Source organism: Macaca fascicularis, chromosome 14 (assembly GCF_037993035.2).
Source record: "Macaca fascicularis isolate 582-1 chromosome 14, T2T-MFA8v1.1".
NCBI classification, from domain to species: Eukaryota; Metazoa; Chordata; class Mammalia; order Primates; family Cercopithecidae; genus Macaca; species Macaca fascicularis.
The window spans coordinates 69,477,031-69,495,163 of record NC_088388.1 but is presented as its reverse complement, the minus strand read 5'-3'; the positions used below and the strand labels follow the sequence as shown (position 1 = coordinate 69,495,163).

The 18,133-nt window shown below is 40.1% G+C and overlaps 2 protein-coding genes across 2 annotated transcripts in view; both read left to right on the top strand.

Moving 5' to 3' along the window:
- Positions 1-18,133, top strand: part of MMP26 (matrix metallopeptidase 26) — a 370,667-nt gene that overhangs the window by 207,191 nt on the left and 145,343 nt on the right. The window lies entirely within an intron of this gene.
- On the top strand, positions 9,639-10,586 carry LOC102121792 (olfactory receptor 52R1). The gene is given in 1 exon segment (XM_045371385.3): positions 9,639-10,586. A coding segment is annotated over 1 exon segment (948 nt).

The following is an 18,133-nucleotide window of genomic DNA, read 5'->3' as shown; positions in this document are numbered from 1 at the left end:
TGAAGCTTAGTTTGGCTGGATATGAAATTCTGGGTTTAAAATTCTTTTCTTTAAGAATGTTGAATATTGGCCCCTACTCTCTTCTGGTTTGGAGAGTTTCTGCCAAGAGATCTGCTGTTAGTCTGATGGGCTTCCCTTTGTGGGTAACCCGACCTTTCTCTCTGGCTGCCCTTAAGATTTTTTCCTTCATTTCAACTTTGGTGAATCTGACAATTATATGTCTTGGAGTTGCTCTTCTTGAGGAGTATCTTTGTGGCGTTCTCTGTTCTTCCTGAATTTGAATGTCGGCCTGTCTTGCTAGGTTGGGGAAGTTCTCCTGGATAATACCCTGCAGAGTGTTTTCCAACTTGGTTCCATTCTCCCTGTCACTTTCAGGTACACCAATCAGACATAGATTTGGTCTTTTCACATAGTTCTATATTTCTTGGAGGCTTTGTTCATTTCTTTTTACTCTCTTTTCTCTAAACTTCTCTTCTTGCTTCATTTCATTCATTTGATCTTCAATCACTGATACCCTTTCTTCCAGTTGATCAAGTCGGTTACTGAAGCTTGCGCATTTGTCACATAGTTCTCGTGTTATGGTTTTCATCTCTATCAGTTTGTTTATGGACTTCTCTATATTGGTTATTCTAGTTAGCCATTCATCAAATCTTTTTTCAAGGTTTTTAGTTTCTTTGCACTGGGTTTGTAGTTCCTCCTTTAGCTTGGCGAAGTTTGATTGTCTGAAGTCTTCTTCTCTCAACTCGTCAAAGTCATTCTCTGTCCAGCTTTGTTCCATTGCTGGCAAGGAGCTGCATTCCTTTGGAGGGGAAGAGGTACTCTGATTTTTAGAATTTCCAGCTTTTCTGTACTGCTTTTTCCCCTCTTTGTGGTTTTATCTACCTTCAGTCTTTGATGTTAGTGACATACAGACGAGGTTTTGGTGTGGATGTCCTTTATGTTTGTTAGTTTTCCTTCTAACAGTCAGGGCCCTTAGCTGCAGGTCTGTTGGAGTTTGCTTGAGATCCACTGCAGACTCTGTTTGCCTGAGTGTCAGCAGCAGAGGCTGCAGAAGAGTGAACATTACTGAACAGCAAATGTTGCTCTCTGATTGTTCCTCTTGAAGCTTCCTCTTAGAGGTGTGCCCAGCCGTGTGAAGTGTGACATATCAGTGTGCCCCTAGTGGGGGATGTCTCCCAGTTAGGCTACTTGGGGGTCAGGGACCCACTTGAGCAGACAATTTGTCCGGTCTCAGATCTCAAACTCCATGCTGGGAAAACCACTATTCTCTTCAAGCTGTCACTACTCTCTATAAGCTGTCAGACATGGACATTTACATCTGCAGAGGTTTCTGCTGCCTTTTGTTTGGCTATGCCCTGTCCCCAGAGGTGGAGTCTACAGAGGCAGGCAGGCCTCCTTGAGCTTCAGTGGGCTCCACCCAGTTGGAGCTTCCCAGCCACTTTGTTTACCTACTTAAGCCTCAGCAATGGCAGGCACCCCTCCCCCAGCCTCGCTGCTGCCCTGCTGTTAGATCTCAGACTGCTGTGCTAGCAATGAGGGAGGCTTTGTGGGCATGGGACCCTCTGAGCCAGGTGCGGGATATAATCTCCTGCTGTGCCATTTGCTAAGACCCTTGGTAAAGTGCAGTATTAAAGTGGGAGTGATCCGATTTTCCAGGTGTTGTGTGTCACAGTTTCCCTTGGCTAGGAAAGGGAATTCCCTTCCCCCTTGCACTTCCCGGGTGAGGCGATGCCTTGCCCTGCTTTGGCTCTCAATGGGCTGCACCCACTGTCCTGCCCCCACTGTCCAACACACCCCAGTGAGATGAACCTGATACTTCAGTTGGAAATGCAGAAATCACCCATCTGCTGTGTCGCTCACACTGGGAGCTGGAGGCTGGAGCTGTTCCTATTCAGTCATCTTGGCACAGATCAAGTGTCTTACTATATTGCCCAGGATGGTCTCCTGGGGTCCAATGCCTTGGCCTTCCAGAGTGTTGGGATTACAGGCATGAGCCACCACATCTGGCATAGACTGTGACTCTTTTATACAATATTCCATAACCAGAGTTTTGGTCTTTGCAGTGGTGAAAAACATCAAGAAGTAGTTTCCACATTAACTGAAGTCTTTCAGACTGGCTTCTACCTTAGCTCCCTGATGCTCACTTTTCACTTTAAAAATCAGGGCCTGTGGTAGATAGAATAACAGCCTTTCAGAGATTCATGACTTAATTTGGAAACTGTGAATATGTTATGTTACATGACAAAATGGAATTAGTTTGTTAGGACTGCCATAATAGAGTATTACAAGCGTGTATTTAACAACCAGAATTTATTGTGTCACAGTTCTAGAGGCTAGAAGCCCACTGTCAAGGTATCTGCACATTTGGCTCCTATTGTCAGCTGTGATAGAGAATCTGTTTTACACCTCTCACTTACCTTCTGGTGGTTTGCTGGAAACCTTGGCTTATAGATGCATCATCTTGATCTCTGCCTTGTCCACATGACATCCACATGTGTGTGTATATCTGTGATCAAATTTCCCCTTTATACAAGAACTTGGATTCTTGTATAAAGAATGTTGGATTAGGATCTCACTATACTCCAGTATGACCTCTTTTTAATTTAACTAATTATATCTGCAATGACCCTAAGTAAGGTCACACTCTGAGGAACTGAGGCTTAGGCCATCAACATATAAATTTGGAGGGGTTGGGGAAGAGGATAACTGTCTAATCAGGACATGTAAATTTTACTTTTGTTTGCTGGCAATGACTAAGACCTTCACTACAATGTTGACATCAACAAGATTCTCTTTGAAATTAGTGAAAGGCACAGCATAGACCTAGATATTTCCCCTCTAACCAGATTTGGTTTCCCTACATAAATGTGGTAACTCAGCCTAGATGGTGGAGAAAATGATGATGAGGGCACCATACTTAGGCAAGTAAGAAGAAATGAGGCAAGCAAAAGTCATCTCATTTTACACATGCACAGATCAAAACTGAGGAGGCTTAATCTTCTATATCAGACCTGGGAATTCTGCTTCCTGATGAGACACAGAAGCAACAAAATATCCTTCCTTTAGCTTAGGGGACAAATACACTCATCCAGGGAGGTCAGTATATTATTGTGTCCCTCCTCAATAAAGAAAGATAAATGCAAACATATTGTGAGGTATTTTGAAAACCCACATGAGGTTGGGTACTATGAACTTGCAGCAGTAACAACCTGATATTTTGTGTTATTATTTCTAGCAGTTGCTCAGTGGTACAGGGATACCAAAGTATAACATTTTGTATGGTAGTTGTGATAGAAAAATAGATATCAAGGTTATTTATATTAGTATGACTGGAATGATGGACTATAAGTACTAATTTTATATGAAGGATTTTAAGAGAAAAGAAGATTGAAGGATATATATCTATATATACACACACACACACATACATGTTATATTTAATTCTTTGTACATAATACCTATATTATATAAGTCTATGTAATATAATAAACTTAATGTTGTATATCATATGTAAATTGATATACATATGTAAGTAATGGATTATGTGGAATAACATGGGATGAATAAAAGAACTAGAAAAATGGATGCTGTTGTTAAATGAAAAGATGCTCAGAAAGTATCTCTAAGCTTTGGCAAGGTCCATGCCATGTCCATACATGCTTGACTAATGTATTTTGCAGATGGAGGTCAAAAAAAGTGAGGATATAAGAACTCCGAGGCTGCGGCCCAGGTTTCTACATATATTTATTGAAGTGTTCCAGAATTCTCATGTTAACATCCTCAACAACCTATTCTTTCATTGAAACGTCTTTTCTAAATATCCTTCTTGTCCTGCTCTTGTAACCCTACAATTACAGACTGAAGAGACTTTAAGTTTATTGTAACCAACCTTTACTGGGACTCTCAATACTTCTCAGAATTCCTTGTACATCCCCATGGAGACTGGGCTTCAGCACAGGGCTGTGAGTCAGATTCCTAGTCCCCAAAGCATCTTGCAGAGGTACCAGCTTTGGAAAGACTCAAATGATGAGGGGCTTCTAGAAGGGCCAATCAGGAAGATTGACCTTTCTACTACACACTCTTTTTTAGCCTGCCTTTCCCTGCTGAACTTGAAAAGCAGTGTGCTTGAACTGAGAAGTACTTTCCAAAGAGCCTGAACGTCATGTCTGCTTGGAGTCACTGTTCCATTTGAAAGAGGGGAAGGGTCAGATGAGGAAATGCAGGTCTTACTCAAGAGGTCACATTCTGTTTTGGGGGAAAAGTCACTCTAAAAGAAATGAAGAAGAAAGAAAGAAAGTAAAAGGACCTGAACTTGGTTCTGCTTTCATTATACTGAGGATTTCATAAATAGAAGTCAAAAACAACAACTACAGAAAAATAATTTGCAACCAGAGATAAACCAAAAATTCCAATGACCAATGCCATCCAGATCTCTAAAATAATAAAATCTTGACTATTCCCTGTAACCTGGACTCTCTAGCAAGAACAATTGTATTACAGATTTTGTAGGCTGATATATGAAAATGTATCATTAACTTTGTGACTATGATGATCACAATCCTACCACAAAAACATTAATGTAAAGCTGATAACCTTGGTAGTTTTTGTGTATTTTTCTCTCTTTAGATGTATGTTGGGTTTTGTATTTTGTAAGCTGCATATTCTGAAGTCTGACTGCTTTGCACCCTTTTCAAATAAGGGTTTTAAATACTCCTTTATCAAATTTTTAGACATCTAATCAATCATGAGATTTAAATGAAATCAGAAAGTGTTGACAAAAATTAAATATTTTAATACCAACAGGACCCTATTTGGTGATTGAGACAGAGAAAGCTCTATATAAGCTTCAACTGTTCAGACTGAGCAAAGAGAGCCTTCCAGCCTCATAAATTTTCAGAACTGACTGTGGCATGATCTCCATTGGAATTGCCATTGCCTGTTTGTATAATGACTCACTCAGATTTGAGGGGCCTTGGAACAATTGCTACCTCAGTAAACCCTGATGCACCAAGAAATGCTGCACATCCTTATGAACCCCACATTCATTAAATAGGCATACTAATATGTATACACATGATGTTCAACCTCACACATCAGGTATGTAGCTGGGCATGTGCCTTCACAAAGCCTGCACACTTAGTGACCTTGAATGCACAGTATGATGGTAGCACACTAATTATGCATATTGATAGCAAATGACTATTCATACTTTTGTACACAGACATGCTTATTCATACACATGTTCACACTCACATGCAAATCCAGTCCCTGATGCACATACCTGTCAGATACACACAATTTACATGATATATCAGCACACTTTCATATTGCACAAAATATCCCTTCAATTGTAAATATACATACTTGCACTAAAAATACATGCATATATAGACAAACTCACACTCATGTAGTATTAAAATTTCTTGCACATTTCTGAGCATTCAAATATCCTGCCTTTTCATTTGTGCATGCAGAGGAGAGAGGAAATGTAAGGGTTAACACTTCTAGCTTTAGTCTTCATTCTCAGAGGAGGCTGGTGTAAATATGAGGCAGCAGGCTCAGGGAGAGTGGTAGATCTGATGCTTGGGGGAAGTGAAAGGACAGACCTAGTTCTTTGAATAGGTCCTGATCTGAGGTCTCTGACATAGGCTGAATCCAAGAAACTTTTTAGAACTGCTTATGAGCATGCTGTACTTGGTCAAAGATACAGTAGAACTCAGGGCAAGTGGATCCCTGTGCCTCAGCCACCTCTTCACTTCCCAGAAAGCAGTATGACTTATGGAACACTAAGAAGCAGGAAGGCGAGAAACTGTGCAGAATGGCCTGACTCACTGGGAGCTTCAGGTCTAGAGATCAATGGCCATTGAGCTTCATTCTGAGAATGGGAGAAGACTCGGTGCTCCCACTGTGTCCTCCAGGGTAAGCCTAGAAAGGTAGGAATACTGCCTCCACACAAAAATACTCCAAGAAGGAGTTTGGTTTTGAGCGTTACCCTGATCCAGTATTATTGGTTTTAGTTTCAGATACTTCAGTGAGAAAACAGAGTTTGAATTTCCCTGAAGCTATTTCTAAGCAGATCTCAGTTTATTTTATCCTTTATCCCTTCTCTGACTTGAGCAACACCCTGACAGATGCCTGTATTTAGTTCCACATAATGGGTGCAGTAATTGAAGTCCAACAGAGACTGTGAGTACTTTCTTGGGACTCGAACTCATTATCACAGATAAAAGTTGAACTCTACTCTGTGAGAGAAGATGGTTCTTAGAACCAATTTCTTAAACAAAAGGTACACAAAGATTTACAAGTTGATTTTATTTTAGAAAACAGCAAGCTTGAATCTGAAGTCCAAAGTGTGATCAGTGGGGCTACAATATTTGAAAAGGACAAGGCATTTCAGCTCTCAGTATGCATTAGGCTCATAAGATTTCTAGCCTGTCAAAAATAAAAAAAAAAAAAAATAGCACTGTAGGGGAGGAAGGAGAGTTGGGCAAGAAGGGAAATTATATTGTTCATATTTTCCTACCTTTTAGAGAATGTACATTTCAATTTCTCAAAGCAGCAGTAGGCTCATTACCTGTGCTTCCCATATTTAAAAACCCCACACACTAGACAAAAATGGCCAAGGATTGGTTAGCTCTCTGCCCACTCCACATGACTTGTAGCATTAACTCTATTAAGTCTGCAAGTCTATGAGAAAAGAAAGACAAGGGAAGTTTTAACAGTGAAGGCATTAGATTCCATGGGTCAGCAGAGAAAAGTGGAGAAAGAAAAGGGAGGTGCTTGGCAAGGGTCCCCATCTCCCAATTTGGTCTTGAGTCACAGGGCACTTCTGCTTGTCCATTGTCCACCAAGAAAAGAAAATTGGAGAGCAGAAATTCAGAGTCAGCAGAATGAAATGAGGAAGGCTGAGAGGCATCACTTCATGGGGCTCTATGAAAAGGCCATTAAGGAGACTGGGGAAGGAGTAAAGCAGAAGACAGTAACTGGTTTTTGCAAGGGCTGTAGTTTGCAAGTAGTTGAAAGACTCACCAGCCTCTAAAGCGGGCATAGAACAGGAGAATTCTCCATTTAGTCTCATGAGCAGAAGCTAATAAAGACATCGTCCCAGAGAAAGCAGCACACACCCAGAGATGCCAGGAGGCCAAACTGGAGACTGTGCTAGAGGCTCCAGTCCAGTGAAGTAGCAGGGGTCCTGGGTGCAAATTCAGATCTGCCTCTAATTCAGCATGCAGTTGGGAATGCCCTCTTCATGTCTCTTTGTCATGATAGGGCAGCAATCTCTGCTTTCCCCAACTCGGGTGTGTGCCCCAATTAATCGTTTTCTAGCACAGGTGGCATGAGTACCACTAAGAGCACTGGCTGTGCAGTTGTGCATCCAGACACTAACTCATTGTGTGGCCTTGGGCAAATTATGTCACTGAAGCCTATTTTTCTCATTGTAAAGTGAAGATACAGAGGTTTTGTGTACGTTAGATACAATAAAACTTAAAAGCCTGCAGTGCTGTATCTTGAAACATAGTCATTCCTTGTACAATGACTCAGAGATAATTGTACAATTTGATAAATTGCACCTTTAACCAGCACCTCTTACATTGCCTGGTGCAACAATGAGAATGGTCTGAGTGTGTTTCTCCAAGTGCCCTGAGCCTGCGGAAGTGTGTTCTCACAAGTAGACGGTGACACACAAGAGGAAAAGGGCAGGTGGAAGGAAATTCCCTGGCTCAAACAGAATATATAAAGAAGTTTGGGAAGACCAGACCAGACAGAAGGGATAGAACAGAGTGCCTGGACCCTATATAATATGTGGCTTTCAATTTTCACCATAGCTTACATAGAAGTATTTGCCTTGAGCAAACCTACAGCTATTATCTTAATAGGATGGTCAAGCTTCAGGTTTAGAGCAAAACTTAGGAAGTCAGAGTCCCATTTATCTCATGCTGTTATAAATCTTGGGAAAATTAGAAAGAAGCAAGCCCTCTTTGGCATTATGAGGCCCTTTTAAGGAACCATTTGGTCTAGGGAATGAAACATCTGTAAGTTCCCAAAGGCAATTTGTTAAGGAGCATTGGAAGGGATACTCTTCTTGCCTCTTCCTTTGAAGGAGGTAAGAACTAAGGATTTCAATCAAAACACAGAACAACTGAATTTAAATAGTGAAAAGGTAGTGCGTAAGAACCAAGTGAGCTTTGTGCCATCAATTCTGAGGTAGAAAGTAGTCACCACAGGAATCAGTGGGTAGAAGTAACCCAGGTAAAGCAAGTGCACACCAGAGGGTGGCATTCACACAGCAGTGCAACATTTAGAAGGAGAAATGAACATTACTTTCTTTTGGACACAGCATCAAGGTAAGGTCAATTGGATTTTATCAGAACATTAGGATATTGTTAATCCAATCATGAGTCTATTGAATAATGATATTTATTTGTTATTTTCTCTAAGGATTTTAAAAATTAAACTCCTGCCCTGTACCAAGCACAAAGATACTATGTGTAGTGTAGGGTTCAGGGCAGAGTTCATGAAAAATTTACTATCTAGGATGGAGGCTGGCAAACTACAGCCTGTAGACTAAATCCTCTTTGGAGTTTATTTTTGTAAGTAAATTTTTATTGGAATTCAACCATACTCACTCATTTATATATTGACTATGGATGGTTTTACACCACCGTAGCTAAATTGATATGTTGTAACTAAGACTGTGTAGCTAAAAATTCCTCAAATTTTTTTTTTTTTTTTTTTTTTTTTTTGAGACGGAGTCTCGCTGTGTCTCCCAGGCTGGAGTGCAGTGGCGTGATCTCGGCTCACTGCAAGCTCCGCCTCCCGGGTTCATGCCATTCTCCCGCCTCAGCCTCCCAAGTAGCTGAGACTACAGGCGCCCGCCACCACGCCCGGCTAGTTTTTTTTTTTTTTGTATTTTTAGTAGAGACGGGGTTTCACCGTGTTAGCCAGGATAGTCTCGATCTCCTGACCTCGTGATCCACCCGCCTCATTCCTCAAATTTTTATGATCTGACTTTTTACAGAAAAACTTTGCTAACCACTAATTTAGGGGGGGCCTACACTAAGGATAAAATATTGAATTACAGGTACGTAATTGATCAGTAATTTATCCTTCAGCCCAAGCCCTTATGGTAACTGCCCTTAAGCTAACTCAACATCAATACATAAATTTCTATAAGCATTGAAGCCACACTGGCTTCCTAGCCTGACAAGTTGTCCGAGAAGCTTAACAGAGGGATACATAAGACTTGTGCAAAACATTGATAATATCAGCTGTCAGTTTTAAAGAATAGAAGGAAAAGAATTTCTATGACGTTATTTGTCATGATTTTTTTCCTTAATAGATTCTCTTTCAAGAAAACATTGATGCTTGAAAAACAACTGTACTTGCAGCGATCACATTTTGTTCTACCCTATTTTGAATGATATATATATATATATAAAATAAAGAATAGTATCATTTTATGTTGCAAGATTTTATTTATAAAAAAAAAAGGTTGAAATTATCCCACCTTATCTTTAAACTCAATTGCCCTATTACCCAATTGTCCCATCCAAAGGCATATCAATAATAACACTTGTTTTGATTCCTATTTGCAGAGAGTAGATCACTTTCCCAATGGAGAACATATTAACCAGCCCATGGTGCTGGCTTCAGGGAACAGCTCTTCTCATCCTGGGTCGTTCACCCTGCTTGGAATCCCAGGCCTGGAGAGTTTCCAGTTTTGGATTGCCTTTCCGTTCTCTGCCATGCATGCTGTGGCTGTTGTTGGAAATATCACTCTCCTCCACATAATCAGAATTGACCACACCCTGCATAAGCCCATGTACCTCTTTCTGGCCATGCTGGCTATCACTGACCTGGTCCTCTCCTCCTCCACCCAACCTAAGATGTTGGTCATATTCTGGTTTCATGCTCATGAGATTGAGTACCATGCCTGCCTCATCCAGGTGTTCTTCATCCATGCCTTTTCTTTTATGGTGTCTGGGGTGCTCATGGCTATGGCCCTGGATCGCCATGTGGCCATCTGCTTCCCACTCCGACACTCTAGCCTCATGACGCCATCGGTCGTGATTGAACTGGGGACCGTCGTGATGCTGAGAGGGCTGCTGTGGGTGAGCCTCTTCTGCTTCATGATGTCTAGGATGCCTTTCTGCCAACACCAAGCCATTCCCCAGTCATACTGTGAGCACATGGCTGTGCTGAAGTTGGTGTGTGCTGATACAAGCATAAATTGTGGGTATAGACTCTTTGTGGCCTTCTCTGTGGCTGGCTTTGATATGACTGTCATAGGTATGTCACACATGATGATTTTGAGAGCTGTGCTTCAGTTGCCTTCAGGTGAAGCCCACCTCAAAGCTTTTAGCACATGTGCCTCCCATATCTGTGTCATCTTGGCTTTTTATATCCCAGCCCTTTTTTCTTTCCTCACCCACCACTTTGGTCATCATGTGCCCTGAGTGGTACATATCCTGTTTGCTAATCTCTATCTGCTGGTACCTCCCATGCTCAACCCCATCATTTACAGAGTTAGAACCAAACAGATCAGGGACAGAGTTACCCAAGGATGTTGTGGAAACGTCCCTTGAGTCAAGGGTCACAAAATGACCACCACTTAAATTGCACCACTGATCTAGGGACATAAATGAATATTTTTCAGACTATTACTTACCATAAGTGAGTCAGCTCTGTAAACAGTTGATCCGGAGGTAGATAACCCTCCAGAAACAAAAGCAACAATTTCAGGATGCCCAGGGCAAGAGATTTCTGAGACATGCCATAAAAACTTTGTTGACCTCAGTTCATCATCACAAGAAAATAATAAGAATATTTTCACCTATTACGTCAGTGAATGTTTTTTAAAAAAATGTCACCTTTCACAGATGATTAAGGTAAAAACATTATTTACACTACTGGTAGGAGTACAACTTAGTGCACTTCGTTTAAAAGAAATTTAGAAATGTAAATAAAATAGTTAAAAAGTATTCTCTCTATATGTATCTATATATCTATATCTATATAGGCAATTTCCCCTCTGATAATCAAAATTTTGGAAGCAAAAACCTGTACAAAGTAATGTATAAAATCATTATGCATAAAAACCCAACAGAAAACCAGTCAAATATTGTCCTGTTTTTTCCAATTATGTGAAGAAAGTCATTGGTAGCTTAATGGGGATGGCACTGAATCTATAAATTGCCTTGGGCAGTATGGCCATTTTCACAGTATTGATTCTTCCTACACATTCCATTACTGGGTATATACCCAAAGGAATATAAGTAATGCTGCTATAAAGACACATGCACACATGTGTTTATTGCAGCACTATTCACAATAGCAAAGACTTGGAATCAACCCAAATGTCCATCAGTGACAGAATGGATTAAGAAAATGTGGCACATACACACCATGGAATACTATGCAGCCATAAAAAAGGATGAGTTCGTGTCCTTTGTAGGGACATGGATGCAGCTGGAAACCATAATTCTCAGGAAACTATCGCAAGAACAGAAAACCAAATGCCGCATATTCTCACTCATAGGTGGGAATTGAACAATGAGATCACTTGGACACAGGAAAGGGAACATCACACACCAGGTCCTATTGTGGGGGGGAGGGGGGAGGGGTGAGGGGTGAGGGGTAGCATTAGAAGATATACCTAATGCAAATGATGAGTTAATGGGTTCAGCACACCAACATGGCACATGTATACATATGTAACAAACCTGCATGTTGTGCACATGTACCCTAGAACTCAAAGTATAATTAAAACATATATATATTGTCCTGTAAGAAACCAGATGAATCAATGTGCAATTGAATATTAGATGCCTTTTAATATCTGACATTTGCAACAAGTATCTAAAGATGTAGTAAGTGATGAAGATATGTTATGTTTAGAAAAAAGATAAAGAATTGTCTTTAAGACTTGATGCCAATTCTAAAATGGAATGCATATACACAAAAAGAGATTCAAGAAATACATCCAAATCAAAGTAAAAACTATTCTGAGTAGTGAGGCTTGTAATATTTTCATTTTCTTTTTGGGCCTTAGTGTATTTTTAAAAAATATCCTCAATTGAGAATGTTTAATTTTAGTATGGGAAAAAGTCATGAAAATAACAACAGAAACACAGGTAAGGGATTAATTCAGTGCCAAAGTTTAGTGAGATAGGATGGACAATCTGAGAGGATGACAGACAGTGGCATAGTTGAGATCCATCGAAGCTCAGGGATCCAGATGTAAAATTGCTGCTGGATCACAGCTTCTTCAGGCTGCTAACTAACAATGGGGATCAGGTGAGCTGAAGTGTTGGTCTCTCTTTTCCAACATTTTCTTATTCCCCTAGGACAATGGATTTCAGAATGAAGCAGAAGTTTTTGGAAAGAATGAGGAAGATCTTCTCTTCTGAATGGAATATATTGTATGGTTTAAGGTGATAGGAAAGCTATTAGAAATTTTAATAACATATTTTCATGGTAATTTCTTTTTAATTAACATTTTAAACCATTTTTAAAAGCATGCTTGCTTTCAATTCATTGGACTTGAACTGTCAACCTTTCACAGCTCTTTCTGAGAAAGCCAATGAAGAAGGTTCTAGAATTCAAGGTCTTCTGTTTCTAAAGCCAAAATTAGATTAAGGTGCTTTGAGTGGATTCAGGAGCAGGTTTGCCTCTTCCAGAAAAAAACAGATTATGTTGAAGTCTGAAGATATTCCCCCAAAAGAATGGGTGTTCTGAGGAGCATTTTCATCCTTCCCAAATTTCAGAGTTAAAAGGACCAATTTCTTTCTATCTGTAAATTAGTGAATGAGAAAATTTCTCTTTCTCTTTCTCTTTTTAAAATTAGCTTTCTTACTGTATAACTTGCAACGATAACATTTTAATGTTTCTATACACATTTTGATGAGTTCTAACACCTGTGCAGCCACCAGTTCCTCAATCAAGATGAAGAACATTGCAATCATTTAATAAAGATTTCTCCTGCCCCACTGTAGTTAGTCAGCCCCCTTCCACCTCAACCAGGGAAACTTCCATATGATTTTTTCACTATAGATTAATTCTTATGGCCCTAGGACTGTACATCAATAGAAGAATAGATGATTTATTATTTTGAGTCTGTCATCTTTCATGTGTATAAAGTTTCACTCAAGCTGTTGTGCATATTAGTACATTTCCTGATTTTGCTGAGCAGTATATTCCATATTTTCAACATGCTTTTACTAATATAGTGATGCTTCTCTTCTTTGCTCTAGCCCTTCTACTATTTTTATACTTCCAAACACATCAATGGCTCGTCTGTCTTAAGTCTTTGCTCTTATTTCTCCAGTGGCCCCAGTTGTTCTTCTAGAGGGCATTCTGGCTCCCATTATTATCCTTCAGATCTCAACTAATGCCACCTTCTCCTAGAGGTTTCCTCACCCACTTGTCTTCACCAGCTCCTGAGCCATGCAACTTTTCTATCAATTCACGTATCCTGTTTCCAACTTATCACTTACCACAATCTCAAATTTTTATTATTTATCTATCATCTGTCCCTATGACTTGAATATAATTTTCATAAGAGAGTAGTGCTGTTTCTCACTCATTTATTCTAAAACCTAGCACACACATGAAAAAAAGAAAAAAAAGAAAAAAAAAGAAAGGCACGTGAATGAACGAATTTGAATGTTTCTGATTTGATACATTGCCCCAACAATTCCAGTACTGTCAAAAGTTGGCATTTGCAAATATACTCATGCCTCACTCCCCCAAAACTGACTATAGTGCCAGAACTTTCAGTCTTAAGGACTCCTTTCATTGTCTGCACTGAAGTAACATTTTGAAGGAGGCTGTGTGATTTGGTTTGAATCTTTGCCCCCACCCAAATCTCATGTCAAATTGTAATCCCCAACGTTGGAGGTGGAGCCAGCTGGGAAATGATTGGATCACGGGGGCTGTTTCTCATGAATGATATAGAACCATCCCCTTTGGTTGCAATAGTGAGTGAGTTTTCATGAGATCTGGTCATTTAACACTGTGTAGCACCTCCCCTCTTACTCTTTCTTCTTCCTCTCTGGCCATGTAAGATGTACCTGCTTTCTCTTTACCTTCCGTCATGATTGTAAGTTTCCTAAGGCCTCCCCAGAAGCAGAAACTGTTATGCTTCCACAGCCTGCAGAACTGTGAGCCAATTAAATCTCTCTTTTTCAAAATGAATTATCCAATCTCAGGTATTTCTTCATAGCATTACGAGAATGGACTAACACATTGTCAAATAAGATAGGTTTGTTATAAAATAGCAAATTGTCTCTGGCTCACCTCTTTTTATAAAAATTAAAATGTTTGTAACATTTTAAATTCCTGTTCAAGCAATATATTAAGCAATTACTCTGCACCCAGCATTTTGCTGGAGAATGGGGATAGAATCAGGAATGAAAGAAACTGACAAACATAGCATCTAGTTTGTGTGATTTCTACCCAAAATCAAAATACTGAATTTTTACAGTTTTAGCTCCAATATTGAAACTATTATTTAAGATGTGTTGTACTATCATGATTGTAAGCTACCTTAGGTATTCTGAATCAATGAAAATAGACAATTCTCTTCCTTACAACTTGAAGATTCCCAGTGTCCATGACATGAAATACGTAACTAACCTAGAGTGTGTCTATACTCATTCACAAAAGCTCTCAAGTGAGTACATTGAGTGAGGGACTCCATTTTCCATGTGTTAATTGGCAGAGTCACCACAGTGCCTCTCTTCCCTCAAATAACACAAATCTATGATCATAGTGACTAAGAGAGGCCAGATAGAACATCTCAAAGGTGGACCCCAGTAAGTCAGCTTACTGTGGTTTTTAAACATTACTCAGAATCATACTGTGATGTCAGGGTTCGGTTCTAGAGTATTTTCCAAAGGGCAATGCCTCCTCAGTGATGTCTACTCTGCACAGAACCAAGCACAGTGCTATTAGGATGCTGACATTTCATACTCAAATCAACAAGCATTTTTTGACCAGTGGCTGTGTACCCAGTGCAACGCGTGGTGCCTGGGATGTAGAGATAAAGTTTACAGGTCTTCCTTAGAACCCTACCTCTGCCCTCCTACAGTGCCTGTTCCATTCTACTCTCATCATACTTACTGACTTCTTTATATCCTAATGATCTGGCTCTGTGTGTGCCTCTATGTCTTATCCACCATGAAGAAAAATCTTGCTTTATTTACCTCAGATGTTGGCAAATCCTAACACAGAGGAGGCATCAATAAGTATGTGGGAAGCAATATCTTTCTATTCAAGGGAGGTGATAGGCACATGCCAGTAAAGACCTAAAACACATACTTTCAATACTCTGCATGTTAAGTATTTTAAGACAAAAATAAAATCCTAGGCCCCCAAACCATCTGAATGGATCCCTCCTCTCAACTAAGGGCATTCTAAAGTTAACCTGTCAATCTAGTTCAAGCCATGATGAGAAGGTGAAGTCAGGCATGCCTCATTACCATTAACATCAACACAGACCATAAGACTGGTAGAACAGACTCTTTAAGTCTGATATGAAACATTTCCAATTTGTCCTCTCTGAAACCAGCTACCTGGAGGTTTCATCTGTGTGATAAAACCTTGGTCTCTACAACTCCTTATATTAACCCAGACAATATATTCTATTGATTCCAGGTCATTAGATAATAATCAATTGCCAGTCAGAAAATCTATGAATCTGCCTGTGACCTGGAAGCCCCCACTTTCAGTTGCCCTGCCTTTCCAGACTGAACCAACGTACACCTTACATGTATTGATTGACGTCTTATGTCTCCCCAAAATGTATAACACCAAGTTGTAGCCTGATCACCTTGGGACAGGTCAATAAGGCCTCCTGAGGCTGTGTCATTGACATGTCCTTAACCTTGGCAAAATAAACTTCTAAATTAATTAAGACTTGTCTCAGATAATGTTTGCTTTATATTATTGTTGGCGTTTATGCTGTGTGGGTAGGCCTATGGCCCAAATCTCCCCAAGAAAATGACTAGGCTGAAGGCAGCAGGAGTGCGAGGTCCTGTTATCCCACCTTGACATTAAAAATTTTAATGTTTAATTTTGGCCTACAAATCCTGAAGTCACTGGCTCTTCCTACTCTGTCTACTGAGGTCGGAGGTTTGAAAGCCAGAGAGGGAAGGAAAGAAAGGCCCAGGCAATGTGCTGCCTGATTTTGCAGAGCATGGCCCTTCCCTTTACTTCGTCTCTACCCCAGATGAGGCTGGGCTCTCAGTTTGTGGTTTTCAGTTCTCCACGTGTCTATCCTAAGTGTGGCCATCATGAAAGACATGTATAATATGTAAATGAGCTCATCCAAATATACCTTGTAGATGAGGAAACAGAAACCAAGGAATCCAAGTAGCAACTTTGGGTTTCTCTCTGAGCCAGAAAATAGAAAAACTCAAAAAGTGGGAAAACAGTAAACACATAAGTAAATAAACAGAGCCACTAGGTGGGAATTGAGTCTCTCTAAGAAATCAGGTAAAAGTCTTAAAGAAATGTGTAAGCAAAAGGTTGTGGACTACATAACTCTGAGGAGGAATTCACATTGTCATTCAATTTAATGATGCCCCTGAAGTTGCAGAAAACTGTTCCGTAGGGAGAGAATAAAAGATAAATTTTACTTGTGCCAATTTCTGCTTCTTGAATGTGCCAGCTCCATTTGAAATCTCATGCTTTGAAAAAAGGACCAAGGCCTACAGGGAAGAAAGAGAAGCAGGATACCTTCTCACTCTATCTCCCCATGTTAATTGGTTTCCTGACTGAGTAGAAAGGGCTCAGTGGATGTTTAAGCCAGATTTGCAGCAGGAGTTCTCTTGGCACCAGAAACAGGGCAATCATAGCGCACGGTCTCTGCAGTAGGAAGGTATGGACAAGACATTAGGAAGGGAAAGTCTGTTCCAGGAGGGGTAAATGTTGCTCTGGGAAAGGAATAGAGAAGCCTAACATGTGGTCACATAGGCTGTGGACCAACTGGGATGGTGGTTTGAGTTATCAACTTTATGAAGATAGTTTTATTGAATAGCACAAGGCATGGGGAAAATTCATCCATTCATTCATTTCTTCAGGAACTTCAAGGAACTCTTTAATGTGTCTTCTGTTTTACTAGCCCTCAACAGCCATATTTTAAAAAAATTTCATAATTAATTGAAGTTGTTTTAAATGTGTCCACTAAATCACTCTTACTACTGCATGCCCAGCACTTAGTGGCCTGTAATGGCATAAGTATTAATAGGACAAGTTCATTTGTTACATGAAGAAATACGTGAATGATGAATATTGTGTTCTAGAGGTCTCACGTAGCATTTTTAAAAGTGAGTAAGCCCCAGTATTGCTTCTCTGGGAGCTCTTGCTCTCACTGAGCAGTTGGCTCATCGACAATGGCAACTTGTCTAGTAACAGTTACAGAAGAAATTAGCCCTGAGGTATTATCCTTTTCCCAAGGTTCCTGGACAATAGGGCTGAGATTGCCTTAGGTGTAGCAAAGGAGGAGAAGCACTACAGAAGCAGGAGACCTGGCATCTCCCAGGAGTCCCAGCTCAGGCCTTTCCTCAGTGTGTGACTAGAGAAGTTTCTGCCCTTCCTTACTCCATCAAGTTTGTCTCCATTTCCTCTCTTCTCAGAATAAGGCAGCAATCAATGATCAGGCATGCCTACATCCCAACACAGAGAAAGCATTTATGTGTACACAAGGAAGCCTGTATATTTATAAATTCCTCCTTGGCAGGGGTACTTGAGTGCACAGATCTATTGAAAAGGGGTCTGAAACACAGAAAACGTTCTACTCAAAAGTAGGATTTTTCTCAAAAGTAGGATTTTTTTTTTTTTTTTTTTTTTTGAGCAGGAAGAACATATTGAGCACCCACGCAGGGCATGGAGAAGACACAAAGCCTAACACTGAACTCAGTCCTTACGATTTTGTACGGAGAGATAGACTTGTAAAAAATTAGAAATGCAATTCATTTGGGCCAAACAATACAATCACATATTTTGAATCTAGCTCTGTCACTTGGAAACTGTATGACCTTGAATAGTTACTCAATGACTCTAAGTCCCATTTCTCTCACATGTAAATGTTGATTAATGCTTTTTCCCAAAGTTGTTGGGGAAATTTACT